The sequence below is a fragment of the Lepidochelys kempii genome, chromosome 7 (assembly GCF_965140265.1).
Source record: "Lepidochelys kempii isolate rLepKem1 chromosome 7, rLepKem1.hap2, whole genome shotgun sequence".
Lineage (NCBI taxonomy): Eukaryota > Metazoa > Chordata > Testudines > Cheloniidae > Lepidochelys > Lepidochelys kempii.
This window is the reverse complement of record NC_133262.1, coordinates 72,842,028-72,859,233: the sequence shown is the minus strand read 5'-3', so window position 1 is coordinate 72,859,233 and position 17,206 is coordinate 72,842,028. Positions and strand designations below refer to the sequence as shown.

At 44.5% G+C, this 17,206-nt stretch overlaps 1 protein-coding gene across 1 annotated transcript in view; it reads right to left on the bottom strand.

Annotated features, from left to right (window-relative positions):
• Nucleotides 1–17,206, bottom strand: part of GLUD1 (glutamate dehydrogenase 1) — a 59,112-nt gene that overhangs the window by 13,934 nt on the left and 27,972 nt on the right. The window contains exons 4-6 of the mRNA XM_073353343.1: nucleotides 15,873–15,936; nucleotides 12,723–12,817; nucleotides 1,549–1,728 (exon numbers count right to left, since the gene is read on the bottom strand). Coding sequence (XP_073209444.1) covers nucleotides 1,549–1,728; nucleotides 12,723–12,817; nucleotides 15,873–15,936 — 339 coding nt within the window. The remainder of the gene's footprint in view (nucleotides 1–1,548; nucleotides 1,729–12,722; nucleotides 12,818–15,872; nucleotides 15,937–17,206) is intronic.

Sequence of the window (17,206 nt, the reverse complement as noted above, 5' to 3'; positions counted from 1 at the left end):
TACCCTACAGTGTTTAGAGCCCAGGCTCCAGCCCAAGCCCAGAAGTCTACACAGCAACAGAATCATAGGAAGGGACCTCAAGAGGTCTTCTAGTCCAGTCCCCTACACTCAAGACAGGACTATGTCTTATCTAGACCATCCCTGACAAGTGTCCCTTTGCTCTTAAAAATCTCCATTGATGGAGATTTCACAACCACCCTGGGCAATTTATTCCAGTGCTTAACTACCCTGACAGTTAAAGTTTTCCTAATGTCCAACCTAAACCACCCTTGCTTCAATTTAAGTCCATTGTTTCTTGTACCATCCTCAGAGGTTAAAGAACAATTTTTCTCCCTCCTCCTTGTAACCTTTTATACACTTGAAAACTTATGTCCCCTGAATCTTCTCTTCTGCAGACTACACAAAGCCCAATTTTTTCAATCTTCCCTCATAGGTCATATTTTCTAGACCTTTACTCATTTTTGTTGCTCTTCTCTGGATTTTCTCCAATTTATCCACACCTTTCCTGAACTGTGGTGCCCAGAAGTGGACATAATACTCCAGTTTAAGCCTAATCAGTATGGAGTAGAGCAGAATTACTTGTGTCTTACTTACAACACTCCTGCTAATACATCACAGAATGATGTTTCCTTTTTTTTGCAGCAGCAGCGCTAGACTGTTGACACATATTTAGTTTGTAACCCTTTATGACCCCCAGATCCCTTTCCACAGTACTCCTTCCTAGGCAGTCATTTCCCATTTTGTAACTGTGCAACTGATTGTTCCTTCCTAAGTGAAGTACTTTGCATTTATCGTTATTAAATTTCATCCTAGTTATTTCAGACCATTCCTCCAGTTTGTCCAGATCATTTTGAATTTTAATCCTATCCTCCAGAGCAATGGTTCTCAACCATGGGTACACGTGCCCCTGGGGATACGTAGAGGTCTTCCAGAGGGTACATCAACTCGTTTAGATATTTTCCTAGTTTTACAACAGGCTACATAAAAAGCACTGGCCAAGTCAGCACAAACTAAAATTTCATACAGACAATAACTTGCTTACACTGCTCTACATGCTATACACTGAAATGTAAGTACAATATTTATGTTCCAGTTGATTTATTTTATAATTATATAGTAAAAATAAGAAAGTAAGCAATATTTCAGTAATATCATGCTGTGACACTTTTGTATTTTTATGTCTGATTTTGTAAGCAAGTAGTTTAAGTGAGGAGTAACTTGGGGGTACACAAGACCACTCCTGAGCTGGCGGGCATGGGCCAGCCATGAGTTTTCCTTTGCTGTATAGACATACTCAGTCTATGAATACAATGTTGTTCTTAGAAAATGGCTGGAGTTTTGGCTGTGTGCCTATGTATATAATTTTTTTAAAAATGCAAAATAAAGGATAACTCTTGTCTGGAAAGTGCTTCTGAAGTTTAAATTGATTGCAAGACTAATCTCTACAGTTATAAAACCTTACCAGGTCTACCATTTTAATAGTGATTTTAAAAGCAGCTACATTTCCAATTTTCTTCACCAAAACAATTGCATTTCTAGACAAATTACCTGGACTACGAATGTCTTATCCCCAAATCCTGGAGTCATTCCCAGAAGGCTCATATATGAAGCTTCATTGATGAAGTTTTCAATTCCATGGAAGAGACCACGACCAGTGGCAGAGATACGTCCGTGGATACCACCTTGGCTGATAGGTTTACCAGTGACACAAGCATGGGCATTAATATCCTGCAAGACAGTTTAGAATTCTATAAACTGCATCAATCTTTCCAAGAAAAGGATCAGTCAAACAACAGCTGAGGTATAATGTGTAGGTGAGCTTCAAACACATTAACAGATTTCTTTCCATGATGTACTTACATTATAGCTTTTACTGACAGCAATAATGAAGATATGAACCACCTTTTTAAGCTTACCTCTCCAAACTCCCTTGCTCAGCTTACCATAAGCATCTTAGAAAAATTCTACCCTGCCATACAATGTAGTGTAATTACATAACCACAGTACTTGAGATACTGTGCAATTTTCTGAAGTGTTGTGATTTGCACAATTCAGCTCTATGTTTACATTAATTTACAGTGGTCTGTTTAGTGATGTTGTAAGGATGAAGGGCCCAGAGAGAAGCTGCCATCTGACTAGCCACAGAAAGGTAGTGAGCTGTATGACTACAATTGTGATAACCATCATTGTTCTTGACAAATTAATCCTTTAAAACAACATAAAAAGTTTAGACGTATCTATGGGCAGTTTAAAGATGATTAAACAGTTTTAGCTGCAAACAGTCACAACAGGAAACATAAATATTATTATCTGAAAGCATGCAGTACAGGCATACTAACAACTTTAGAAGTGAGTACACACTGATCTGGCTGAGATGCTATCATAAGAAATTTACCCCCAAGTAACAGGTTTTACCCACACATGTTATGAACTAGTCTTTCCTACTGTCTGAAAAGAGGGGCCACAGTTGACCTCAAGACGATAGCCTACAGTGCAAAGTCATCTGGAAAAACAATAGATAGGTATCTTTTCCCACATGGAAAGGCACTCACATGCCACCAAACCCCCATTTTTTACACAGTCTCAAACGAAATAAACCTTCTACCTAGTTGCCTTACATGTGCTTGATACCCAAAGTAAACCCTACTCCTTAAAACTCTGACAAAGATTAACGTATAGGAGTCTCATTATCCTTCATTTTCCAACAGTGAGGTCCATCTTATTAAAAACTTTATTCCAAAATCTAAATTTAAAGTGTTTCCTTCAGAAAGTATTCAGAGTAGCAGCCATGTTAGTCTGCATCCACAAAAAGAAAAGGAGTACTGCTCCCTCTGGTGGTAAGTCAGCTGTAACCACTTACCAGGGGTACAACCATCTTGGCCAATCCACAAAGTATTACCAAGTTTCCAATCAGTTACATTTTAAAAAAATCTAAACAGAAATGAGTAGCCTATAAGCACATAGCTGATGAACACAGCTTCTTTCCACAATTCCCTCCATCAGAGAGGCCAATGCCTTAGAAAATACAAGGGAATGTGGAAAGAAAGCAAAGAGTTGTACTAGTGCACTAATGTGAATTTCAGAGCTGAGAAGTTGAGTCATATTTCTTCATTCAGTGATCAAGAAACTTACTGTGGGTTTTCTGGACAACTTAATATGGTACCCATTAAAGACGTAATTGGTTTGGCAGGAAAGGGCCACTATTCTTAAAGCCATCCACATTCAGATAGCAATGTTGTATATGCCTCTGAGCCCAACTGTAGCATAGCTGAGAACTTGGATGATGAAGACGTTGAACAGTACAGGGGCAAGGACACAGCCTTGTTTGACTCCATTTGAAATGGGAAAGGAGTCAGTGAGATCTCCATTAAAAAGTACCTGACCTTGCATCCCCTCATGAAATAAACAAATGATCTTTACCAGTTTTGGTGGGCAACCAAGTTTGCTGAGGATCATCCATAATCCTTCTCTATTGACTGTATCAAATGCTTTTGTCAGATCGATGAAAACACTGAACAGATTCATGTTTTGTTTGATACATTTTTCTTGTATTTGCCGGATACTGAAAATCATGTCTATGGTGCTATGACCAGGTCTGAATCTGCACTGAGTCTCAGGTCTGGTCTACACTACGGGATTAGGTCAAATTTAGCCGCATTAGGTCAATTTTAAAATGAATGCATCCACACAACCAACCCCGTTCCATCGACTAAAAGGGCTCTTAAAATCGACTTCTGTACTCCTTCCCAGCTATAAAATCGACCTTGCTGGGTCGAATTTGGGGTAGTACGGACACAAATAGATGGTATTGGTCTCTGGAAACTATCCCAGAGTGCTCCATTGTGACCGCTCTGTACAGCGCTTTGAACTCTGATGCACTAGCCAGATACACAGGAAAAGCCCCAGGAACTTTTGAATTTCATTTCCCGTTTGGTCAGCATGGCGAACTCAGCAGCACAGGTGACCATGCAGCCCCCCAGAATTGCAAACGAGCTCCAGCACAGACTGAAAGGGAGACACTGGATCTGACTGCTGTATGGGGAAAAGCATCTGTGCAGACAGAACTCTGATCAAAAAGAAGAAATGTAAATATATTTGCCAAAATCTCACAGGGTATGTTGGAGAGAGGCTACAATAGGGACACACAGCAGTGCCACATGAAAGTTAAGGAGCTGAGGCAAGCCTACCAAAAGAAAAAGGAGGCAAACAGTCGCTCCGGATCACAGCCCCATACATACCCCGCTTCTATGATCAGCTGCATGCCATTCTAGGAGGGGACACTACCACTTCCCCACCACTGTCTGTGGACACCTGCAAGGGGGAAGTCTCACACAACAGGGAGGAGGATTTTGTGGATGAGGAGGAAGAGGAGGAGGAGGAGAACGCACAGCAGGCAAGCAGTGAATCTGGGCATCCAGCCACTCCACTCCAGAGGATGGCCCAAGCAACAGAAGGCTGTCATTCAAACAGTTTGATTTGTAGTATGGCTAAAATAAGCCATGTGGCCTTGTCCTTCCCTCCTCCACCACCCCACCTGGGCTACCTTGTCAGTTATCTCCCCTTTTTTTTTTTAAATTAATAAAGAAAGAATGAACGGTTTCAAAACAATAGTTACTTCATTTCGAAGGAAGGAGCGTGGTTGGCTTACAGGGAATTAAAAATCAACAACGGGGGCATGTTTGTATCAAGGACAAATACACACAACTGTCACACCAAAGCCTGGCCACTCACGAAACTGGTTTTCAAAGCCTCTCTGATGCGCAGTGCGCCTTGCGGTGCTCTTCTAATTGCCCTGGTGTCTTGCTGCTCAAAATCGGATGCCAGACGATTTGCCTCAACCTCCCACCCTACCATAAACGTCTCCCCGTTACTCTCACAGATATTATCGAGCACACAGCAAGCAGCAATAACAATGGGAATGTTGGTTGTGCTGAGGTCTGACCTAGTTAGCAAATAGCGCCAGCGAGCTTTTAAGTGTCCAAAGGCACATTCTACCACCATTCTGCACTTGCTCAGCCTATAGTTGAACTTCTCACTACTGTCTAGGTTGCCTGTATATGGCTTCATGAGCCTTGGGAGCAAGGGGTAGGCTAGGACCCAAGGATAATTATTGGCATTTCAACATCCCCAACGGTAATTATCTGGTCTGGGAAGTAAGTCCCTTCTTGCACTTGCTCAAACAGCCCAGAGTTCCTAAAGATGTGAGCATCATGCACCTTTCCCGGCCATCCCACGTTGATGTCAGTGAAACGTCCCTTGTGATCCACTAGTACTTGCAGCACCATTGAAAAGTACCCCCTGCAGTTTACGTACTGGTTGGCAAGGTGCCAAGATAGGGATATGTGTTCTGTCTATCACCCCAGCACAGTTAGGGACACCCACTGCAGCAAAGCCATCCACTATGACCTGCACATTTCCCAGAGTCACTACCCTTGATAACAGAACGTCAATGATTGCATTAGCTACTTGGATCACAGCAGCCCCTACAGTAGATTTATCCACTCCAAATTGATTCCCGACTGACCGGTAGCAGGCAGGCATAGCAAGCTTCCACAGGGCTATCGCTACTCGCTTCTCAACTGCTAGGGCAGCTCTCATCTTGGTATTCCTGCGCTTCAGGGCGGGGGGAAAAGCAACTCACAGAGTTCAAGGGAAGTGGCCTTATGCATGCGCAAGTTTCGCAGCCACTGTGAATCATCCCATACCTGCAACACTATGTGATCCCACCAGTCTGTGCTTGTTTGCAGGGCCCAGAATTGGAATTCTACTATATCAACCAGCCCCACTGCCACCATAATGTCCCAATTGCCACAGCCTGTGCTTTCAGGAACGTCTGTGTCCATGTCCTCATCAAAATCATCTTTGTGCTGGCGTCTCTTAGCCTAGTTCTGCATATACTCCAGCATAATGCGCGAGGTGTTTACAATGCTCACAAGAGCAGCGGTGAGCTGAATGGGCTCCATGCTTGCCATGGTTTGGCGTCTGCAGGAGAGCAGAGTTGCAGTGGAAGCGGTGGACGACAACAGATGCCACGAGAATAGATATTTATACAGAACGATGAGAGGACCTGCGAGGTGCATTCATGGCACCAGGAGAGGAGTAGAGCAGAGCTGCAGCAGAAGTAGTGGAGGATGAGAACATGGAGAAATTTGCTATTGAGACTGAGTTCATTTACAAGAGCAGGAGAGCAGAGTTGCAGCAGAAGCAGTGGATGACTATGGTTAGCAGTCGTCCTGCACCATCTGCTGACAGCAGCACCCAGAACACAACAGCAGCGGTGACAGTGAGCTGAGCGGGCTCCACTTGCCGTGGTATGGCATCTGCACAGAAAAAAGGTGCAAAACGATTGTCTGCTGTTGCTTTCACAGACGGAGGGGCGACTGACGACGAACCCAAAACCACCCGCAACAATGTTTTTTTCCCCTTCAGGCATTGGGAGCTTAACCCAGAATTCCAATGAGCGGCAGAAACTGTGGAATAGTTACCCACAGTGCACCACTCCATAAAGTCGATGCTAGCCGTGGTAGTGAGGACGCATTCTGCCGACTTAATGCGCTTCGTGTGGACATACGCATTTGACTGTATAAAAACAATTTCTAAAAATCAACTTCTATAAAATCGACTTAATTTCGTAGTGTAGACATACCCTCAAGTAGATTGGCTTCTGAGACAGACGAAATTGTTCGGGTTCAGGAGGACATGAGCAAAGATTTTTCCAGCGACAGATAACCATGTAATATTTCTCCTACTATCACAGGATATGTTGCTGCCTTTATTTTTAAATAAAGGAATAATTGTGGCATCTTTGAAGTCTTGTGGCATTTCTTCACTGTCCCAGATGTCAGTAAGGATCTTCTGGAGTGTTATCACTTTTGGACCAGCAGATTTATATATTTACCAACAGTAAAAAGCGTATCTTCCAACTTTAGTGACCAAAACTTAATGCAAAGTAGGTCTGAGTACGCCCTGGTCTACACTAGGACTTTAGGTCGAATTTAGCAGCGTTAAATCGATGTAAACCTGCACCCGTCCACACAATGAAGCCCTTTATTTCGACTGAAAGGGCTCTTAAAATCGATTTCCTTACTCCACCCCTGACAAGTGGATTAGCGCTTAAATCGACGTTGCCGGCTCGAATCTGGGGTACTGTGGACACAATTCGATGGTATTGGCCTCCGGGAGCTATCCCAGAGTGCTCCATTCTGACAGCTCTGGACAGCACTCTCAACTCAGATGCACTGGCCAGGTAGACAGGAAAAGAACCGCGAACTTTTGAATCTCATTTCCTGTTTGGCCAGCGTGGCAAGCTGCAGGTGACCATGCAGAGCTCATCAGCACAGGTGACCATGATGGAGTCCCAGAATCGCAAAAGAGCTCCAGCATGGACCGAACGGGAGGTACGGGATCTGATCGCTGTTTGGGGAGAGGAATCCGTGCTATCAGAACTCCGTTCCAGTTTTCGAAATGCCAAAACCTTTGTCAAAATCTCCCAGGGCATGAAGGACAGAGGCCATAACAGGGACCCGAAGCAGTGCCGCGTGAAACTGAAGGAGCTGAGGCAAGCCTACCAGAAAACCAGAGAGGCGAACAGCCGCTCTGGGTCAGAGCCCCAAACATGCCGCTTCTATGATGAGCTGCATGCCATTTTAGGGGGTTCAGCCACCACTACCCCAGCCGTGTTGTTTGACTCCTTCAATGGAGATGGAGGCAGTACGGAAGCAGGTTTTGGGGACGAAGAAGATGAGGAGGAGGAGGAGGTTGTAGATAGCTCACAGCAAGCAAGCGGAGAAACCGGTTTTCCCGACAGCCAGGAACTGTTTCTCACCCTAGACCTGGAGCCAGTACCCCCCGAACCCACCCAAGGCTGCCTCCTGGACCCAGCAGGCGGAGAAGGGACCTCTGGTGAGTGTACCTTTTAAAATGCTATACATGGTTTAAAAGCAAGCATGTGAAAGGATTACTTTGCCCTGGCATTTGCGGTTCTCCTAGATGTAGTCCTACAGCCTTTGCAAAAGGTTTCTGGGGAGGGCAGCCTTATTGCGTCCTTCATGGTAGGACACTTTACCACTCCAGGCCAGTAACACGTACTCGGGAATCATTGTAGAACAAAGCATTGCAGTGTATGTTTGCTGGCATTCAAACAACATCCGTTCTTTATCTCTCTGTGTTATCCTCAGGAGAGTGAGATATAATTCATGGTCACCTGGTTGAAATAGAGTGCTTTTCTTCAGGGGACACTCAGAGGAGCCCATTCCTGCTGGGCTGTTTGCCTGTGGTTAAACAGAAATGTTCCCTGCTGTTAGCCACAGGGAGGGGGGAAGGTTGAGGGGGTAGTCACGCGGTGGGAGGAGGCAAAATGCGACCTTGTAACGAAAGCACATGTGCTATGTATGTAATGTTAACAGCAAGGTTTACCCTGAAAGAGTGTAGCCACTGTTTTATAAAATATGTCTTTTTAAATACCGCTGTCCCTTTTTTTTTCTCCACCAGCTGCATGTGTTTCAATGATCACAGGATCTTCTCCTTCCCAGAGGCTAGTGAAGCTTAGAACGAAAAAAAAACGCACTCGCGATGAAATGTTCTCCGAGCTCATGCTGTCCTCCCACACTGACAGAGCACAGACGAATGCGTGGAGGCAAATAATGTCAGAGTGCAGGAAAGCACAAAATGACCGGGAGGAGAGGTGGAGGGCTGAAGAGAGTAAGTTGCGGGCTGAAGAGAGTAAGTGGCGGGCTGAAGAGAGGGCTGAAGCTCAAATGTGGCGGCAGCGTGATGAGAGGAGGCAGGATTCAATGCTGAGGCTGCTGCAGGACCAAACCAGTATGCTCCAGTGTATGGTTGAGCTGCAGCAAAGGCAGCTGGAGCACAGACTGCCACTGCTGCCCCTCTGTAACCAACCGCCCTCCTCCCCAAGTTCCATAGCCTCCACACCCAGACGCCCAAAAACGCGGTGGGGGGTCCTCCGGCCAACCAGCCACTCCACCACAGAGGATTGCCCAAAAAAAAGAAGGCTGTCATTCAATAAGTTTTAAAGTTGTAAACTTTTAAAGTGCTGTGCTTAAAGTGATGTGTGGCATTTTCCTTCCCTCCTCCACCACCCCTCCTGGGATACCTTGGTAGTCATCCCCCTATTTGTGTGATGAATGAATAAAGAATGCATGAATGTGAAGCAACAATGACTTTATTGCCTCTGTAAGCGGTGATTGAAGGGAGGAGGGGCGGGTGGTTAGCTTACAGGGAAGTAGAGTGAACCAAGGGGCGGAGGGGTTTCATCAAGGAGAAACAAACAGAACTTTCACACCATAGCCTGGCCAGTCATGAAACTGGTTTTCAAAGCTTCTCTGATGCGTACCGCGCCCTCCTGTGCTCTTCTAACCGCCCTGGTGTCTGGCTGCGCGTAACCAGCAGCCAGGCGATTTGCCTCAACCTCCCACCCCGCCATAAACGTCTCCCCCTTACTCTTACAGATATTGTGGAGCACACAGCAAGCAGTAATAACAGTGGGAATATTGGTTTCGCTGAGGTCTAAGCGAGTCAGTAAACTGCGCCAGCGCGCCTTTAAACGTCCAAATGCACGTTCTACCACCATTCTGCACTTGCTCAGCCTGTAGTTGAACAGCTCCTGACTACTGTCCAGGCTGCCTGTGTACGGCTTCATGAGCCATGGCATTAAGGGGTAGGCTGGGTCCCCAAGGATACATATAGGCATTTCAACATCCCCAACAGTTATTTTCTGGTCTGGGAATAAAGTCCCTTCCTGCAGCTTTTGAAACAGACCAGAGTTCTTGAAGATGCGAGCATCATGCACCTTTCCTGGCCATCCCACGTTGATGTTGGTGAAACGTCCCTTGTGATCCACCAGAGCTTGCAGCACTATCGAAAAGTACCCCTTGCGGTTTATGTACTCGGCGGCTTGGTGCTCCGGTGCCAAGATAGGGATATGGGTTCCGTCTATAGCCCCACCACAGTTAGGGAATCCCATTGCAGCAAAGCCATCCACTATGACCTGCACATTTCCCAGGGTCACTACCCTTGATATCAGCAGATCTTTGATTGTGTGGGCTACTTGCATCACAGCAGCCCCCACAGTAGATTTGCCCACTCCAAATTGATTCCCAACTGACCGGTAGCTGTCTGGCGTTGCAAGCTTCCACAGGGCTATCGCCACTCACTTCTCAACTGTGAGGGCTGCTCTCATCTTGGTATTCATGCGCTTCAGGGCAGGGGAAAGCAAGTCACAAAGTTCCATGAAAGTGCCCTTACGCATGCGAAAGTTTCGCAGCCACTGGGAATCGTCCCAGACCTGCAACACTATGCGGTCCCACCAGTCTGTGCTTGTTTCCCGAGCCCAGAATCGGCGTTCCACAGCATGAACCTGCCCCATTAGCACCATGATGCATGCATTGGCAGGGCCCATGCTTTCAGAGAAATCTGTGTCCATGTCCTGATCACTCACGTGACCGCGCTGACGTCGCCTCCTCGCCCGGTATCGCTTTGCCAGGTTCTGGTGCTGCATATACTGCTGGATAATGCGTGTGGTGGTTAATGTGCTCCTAATTGCCAAAGTGAGCTGAGCGGCCTCCATGCTTGCCTTGGTATGGCGTCCGCACAGAAAAAAGGCGCGGAACGATTGTCTGCCGTTGCTCTGACGGAGGGAGGGGCGACTGACGACACGGCTTACAGGGTTGGCTTCAGGGAGCTAAAATCAACAAAGGGGGTGCCTGTACATCAAGGAGTATTTCAGGCAGGACTGCACAGAGGGTTCCAATAAGAAATGGTGCACCTAAGTTATCGTTTTTATTGGAACAAGGAGGTTAGCCTGGCCTCTGATTGATACATGGCTAGATTTACCTCGCTGCACCTTCTCTGTGAGTGACTGCAGTGTGATCTAGAGGAATGAGTCCCCTAGACAGGGGAGGAGGCAAATGAGTACAAAACAAATCTGGTCTATTTCTTGTTCTGACCCACTCCATCTATCTTTTACATCTTTGGCTGGCAGCAGACGGTGCAGAAGGACTGCATGCCATCCACATCTCATGGCTGCTCGGCAGAAGATGGTACAGTACGACTGCTAGCAGTCCGTATCGCCTGCCCACTCACCATAAGACGGTTTAATAGGACTGACTGCAGGACTAAAGAGAATGACCTGGTCAAGTCACTCCAAATTTAGTCCCTGCGCCCATGTCTGCTCAGGCGCTCCCAGCCGACGTGGCCAGGAGCACCTCGGACATGACGATGACGGCTACCAGTCGTACTGTACCGTCTGCTGCCACAAGGCAAGGGGTTGCTGCTACTGTGTAGCAATGCCGTACCGCGTCTGCCAGCACCCAGGAGACATAGGGTGACGGTTACCTGAGCGGGCTCCATGCTTGCCGTGGTATGGCGTCTGCACAGGTAACTCAGGAAAAAAGGCGCGAAATGATTGTCTGCCCTTGCTTTCACGGAGGGAGGGAGGGAACGGGGGCCTGACGATATGTACCCAGAACCACCCATGACAATGTTTTAGCCCCATCAGGCATTGGGATCTCAACCCAGAATTCCAATGGGCAGCGGAGACTGTGGGAACTGTGGGATAGCTACCCACAGTGTAACGCTCCGGAAGTCGACTCTAGCCTCGGTACTGTGGAAGCGCTCCGCCGAGTTAATGCACTTAGAGCATTTTCTGTGGGGGGACACACACTCGAATATATAAAACCGATTTCTAAAAAACCGACTTCTATAAATTCGACCTTATTCCGTAGTGTAAACATACCCTAAGAAGGTGCCATTGTTACATGCTTAGAACTAAATGTTTTCGTTATTGGTTTTTGCTTTCAACTTTAAATTCATCTTACTAAAGTTTGTCTGTGTATAGCTTACACCTCCGCAGAACCTGGCAAAACAAGTTGGGTTTATGGAGTGGGAAAAGGAAGCAGGAAAACTCTCAGTGCTGTAGAGTTTACTATTTTCCTGTGCAGTGGTTCAGCTCTTTTTAATAAATGTTTAGTTTTCCATTTAAGAATTACAAAGAAGATACTACAAGAACCTTCCATAAATGGACAGATAGTATTGAAAAGTATGGAGAAACTTCATTTTTACAGCACACAAGTCTTAGGTCCCTGCCTTGAGTTCTCAGCAGCACATAACCGACAGGTTGTTGGGTTATAATGAAATGTGTATTTTTGTATTTTAAGAATGTTTTACTGTGCTGGCGGTATACTATTTATAGTGTCTAGCTTTTAGTTTCCTTAAGGACTTCAATTTTGTAATTCACGACAGGGCAATATATTAGCACTATATTAACAAGTATGGTCAGAGTTACCAGGGGCTAATGACAGATCTCACTGAAAATTTGTTTGTGGGTCTTTATTTTTAAATACTGCTGTGAAAAGACGATGACATTGGACAAATGGTTTAATGCAGTTTGAATAGGACCATACTATTTGTTCCATTATATGCAACACACGAACACATATCAAATGATTGCTGAAGCAGCTTCTTTTTTTGGAAAATGGTCATATCAACTGAACTTTTACATTGTGATGTCTGAAGAGGAGGTCTTCATGCTTTTTTTTCATATACATGACCTAAAACCCCATCATTGAAGTGCTATAGTTACATGCACAATTAAATAAAATTAGAGGACTAGTCAACAAGGCAATAAATCTCTGACATAATGTTGGCTGGGTTTCTGCAAAGAGCAAGGAAGCTCTTCTACTTTGAAGCATTTGCTCAGAACTTACATAGTGTCCTATGGTATTGGCGTAGGTATCTGCAATCCAGGACATCTCCCGCTCACCTGTGCTCATATCAGGGGCAGGCACATCAATACCAGGCCCTATTAGCAAGAGTAAAAACAAGTCTCAAGGATTAAATACAAATATTTATCTTCAAATTCTCTCTCTCTGCTCCCCTTGGTGTGACAGCTGAGATTGGTTAAAATGACCTACTTTCATATTTAAACCTCAGTTATTCAAGGAAGAACAGACCATACTTTTAACAACTGTGGATTTTAGACACCATATCTTGTTTTAGTAACCTGGCAAAACCCCTTTAAGCTATCAAAATCATTGGCTATCTGGTCCACATTTTATTTAATCAAAAATGTAGTTAGTGTTAAGATAACACATCAAAAGCGTGTTTGTGCTTTTGCTTTATTTATCTAATATATTTCATGTGGACCATTGTAGAAAGGAAGGAGAGAAAAAGCTACACACATATACAACTTATACTTAGCATAACTACACTTGGTTTTAAATGTAAAAGCCATATACTTGAGTTTCATTCTTCTTTACATCAACGTTCTCAGTTTGAGTAAATTTTCTTGCTTGCAAATATTTGCTATGCTGTTCTAGATATTGCAGTCTAGTTTATTGATAACAGTTTTTCCTCTACTCATTTCTTATTCACTGTATCAGAGGTAACCTCTTAAGAATGGGAGAGGCAAGGTGTCTTTCATGAAGAACATTCCTGGAGGCATCTCCATGTAACCCCTACCAGTAATTACATGTACTCTTCTGGGTAACTGCTTACGGACTGTGCTAAGCCAAACTATTTGAAATAAACAAGGTCTAGATGTCCTTGGCAAGAATTTAAACAAATCAAGCCCCCTTTTAATTTTTCATAATTTCAAACAAATTACACAGAAGCTCATAAAAAAAAAAATCAATGAAGACATTCTATCTAACCATTTCAGTTGACAATGCATCTTAGCTACCACTAAGTACAATACACAAATCATTTATCATTTTGATAAATATATTTGTATCGACACTGACAGACTCATGCATCCTAGAAAACAGATACTTCTGCCCATGTAGACAGCAATAAAATGGAAGATACATGAATATGCTTGTTGGGACAGCTATAGGGACTTTGTTTTCTTAAGAGGTCAGGAATGAAAGAAAAACCTTGCCTTATTCCTCTGCTGCTCCTATGAAACTAAGAGCTCTTTGCCTGCAAGTGTTTCAGCAAGTTCAACTAGGAACTCTTCAAGTAGATAGGCTTAGGTGTTCAAAGAGATTGAATGAAATGTATCACCTATAAATGTGCCACACAGGCTATGGGTTCATTTAATTGCCTGTGTTTCTTTTGAAACCATTTCTTGGTTGCTATGGGGTGGATCTTCTATTTCCTTCCTCTGATATCAGCCAAACACCTTGATTTTGAGACTACAGGAAACAGGGTAGTAGTGAACAGTTCAATCTAAAAAGACCATACATAACCAACCATATTTCAAGTGTGACAAATTAAGTGTTCTGAGCTAACCATAAATTAAGCATAGAGCTACACTTATCACCTAAACTATTTTAAACTTTCATAGAAAATTTACTGCAACTTGAGAGTATGTAGGGAATTTAATTCTTTCTAAATGGGAATGTCATTACCTTAATATGTACACAGCAGAATTGGCATAAATCCTTTATTGCTAGGTACTCAGCAATTTGACATTAGCTGAAGCATGTTTGCATCACAGAGCCTACATCATACTAAAGATACCAAACACCTTCTTAAAAGCAGAAATCCAAATGATGTGCATCAATCTCACATTAGACCAGAAGGGGTTAATGAGAGCCTGTGAGCTTAATTTGCCTTACCCTGCTACACTCGCAGAAGATGTCAAGCATGGAGGGAGAAGTTAAAAGGGTTGGACCCAGCTCAGTTGGGGGCTGACCAGGAAGGAGAGCAGATGGCCGGCTGTCACTCAGTGAGAGAATTCTACAGCAAGAGAACTGATTTGGACTGTGGGCCAGCAGCACCTCCCTAAAGGTAGGCCTGTCACAGGGATCTCAAGACAGTTGGGAAGGTAAGTGGGAGCAACTGAGTCCCCCCAGAATTCTCTATTCTGCGAAAGGGGCTGCAGGAAGACTTCTGCAAGGTCATGGACTGCCCTGTCAGGGAACCAGAGAGAACTTCTACAGCAGAACCAGGTGGGTGGTAGAAAGCACGAAGAAGCTCTGCAGTGAGCCTATGGAAGAGGCTTAGAGAAAGAGGCACTGATACACTGTGAACCCAGGAAGAGGCTATGGCAAAGACTCAAGACAGGTGCAGGGATACAGCAAGGGATCTGTGTAGTCAGGCTCTGATTGCTTAGAAGAGTCCCTGAACCAGAATCTAGTGGAGAGGGAGGGCCATAGTTCCCCCCACCCACTGAGGAAGGTGTAACAGAAACCCCCTAACCAGGGGTAAAGACTATTGAAAACCCCTAATATCCAGAGTAAAAATTAACAAATCCTGAGTTGGACTGAAGGCCGAATGTGAGATTGATGAAGTACTGTCTCACTCTGCAAGGCAGGGGCACTATATCTGACCCCATCAGAGGGCCAAGTTGCAAGACGTATCACAACAGGCTGGAGCAGCTTAGCAGCAGGGGTGGTAATGGAGGAGAGCCTGCTATGCTACACCCAGCCACCAGGGGTGTACTGACTGGGGTGAGTCACATGTTTACAGGATACTATCTAGTCTACATTGCTAACACACATGAAATTAGATTCCCAAGTTTACTAGTATCAGGGGCATAGACACAGGTGGGCCAAGGCCCACCCACTTAACATCCAGACCCACCCAAATCTGAGCAGGGATGTAGTGCTGCCACAGCGGCCCGGAGCATCACTTTCGCACCTGAAATTCAGGATGGAGCTAAGCGCCTGCCCTTCAGAAAGCTACACTCCGGCAGCTCTGCCTTGCTATTTTCTGAGCCGCCTCATGCACGTGCCCAGCTCGGCAGGTGAAGCCCCGTGTCTGGGGGCACCAGTGCTAGGAAGAGAGCATGACATCGTGGGAGAAGCTGAGCTAGCACAGTGTCATTGCTCGTCCACCCAAAAGTCAGGGCCCACCCAAATTCCCATTCCTAGCTATGCCACTGACTAGTATTAGTCACTGTACTTACATACCAATAAATCCCTTCTTTGCCAGCTCCATAGTAAATCTTCTTGTGATCTTTTCCAATTCATTATCCTATTAAGAAAATATAGTGAGTGCCACAGGAGTCATTAAGATTTGGTATAAATGTTCAAAGTTGGCCTAAAATTTCCCACAAAGTTTTTTTTTTTAAAGCTGTTGATGTATTTACGCATCAATTTCCATATTGTCTGCCTGGTAACTCCCTTTTTTGTAAGGTCAGTATAGTAGGTGAATTGCTTAGGGAGGTCTTATTTTCTTTATGTATATTTTCAGTTATTCAAAAGAAATCATGAATGCATCAGGGAAACAAAGGTAAGGACACTGTTTGGTCAAATATTTCAGTGTTGAAGACAACTTGTAAAACAACCATTATCCTAGCAAACAAATGGAATATAAATTAGATACATAGTAGATGAAAGCAATCAGTCCTGATTATTGCATAATTAACTCAAAGCTTCAGTAATTCATACAAATATTAAGTTTATTTGAACTTTGACATTTCATGTAGTGGCTTTTCTAGTTCTATAACATCTGATTACTGGAAAACATGGCTGCAATTGGCCCTCTTTAAAAATCAGTAAGCTAATCACCCATGTTATATAATACTTGGACTTTAAAAATGTGTCAACCTTATTGCTAGAGAAAGTTTATGGTACACTAAGTGCAAAATTATTCTGAGAAGAAAGGTAATGGTTGGGATTAAGCTTTCTGCATGAATAGCATCATTTGAAACAAAAATCTAGGCTGCAGACTAGTTGAACTGCCTTTAAGTTTCAGAAAAAGACTTAGCAAATTAAATGATATGATGTAAAAGAGTATTTGACCGTTTACACTGGGAGTTCTTAAATATCAAAGTGTTTTTGATACATCTTTGCCTGCCAGTTGGACACACTGTACACCTGGGGGAATTCTGCACCAAAATATTAAAAATTCTCCTAAATTCTGAAATGTTGTCAAAACAACACAATATAATCACTCCAGTTTAAATTATTTTGGTAATTTATTTGAAAATACCTGTCAACAAGTATGTCAACAATACACACAAAAACAAAAAAGATTTCCCCAGGCACAGACAGTTAAAGAAACCCCTATAACAACCCAGTTCCAGTTGGGGGTGTTGGAAGGGGCTGTGTGGGGGCCCCCAGAGCCCACTCCCCCCTCCAAGTCCAGGCACAGGGCATCTCCCTTCCCCAGAGCCCAGCCACAGAGCACCCCCAGCCCAGACACCTACACACCTCCAGAGCCTTTACTCTCCCCCACTTCTTTACTGTCCGACCAGGGGAGGTGGTGTGGTGCAGCTCTGCCCTTCCTCACCCTTTGCCAG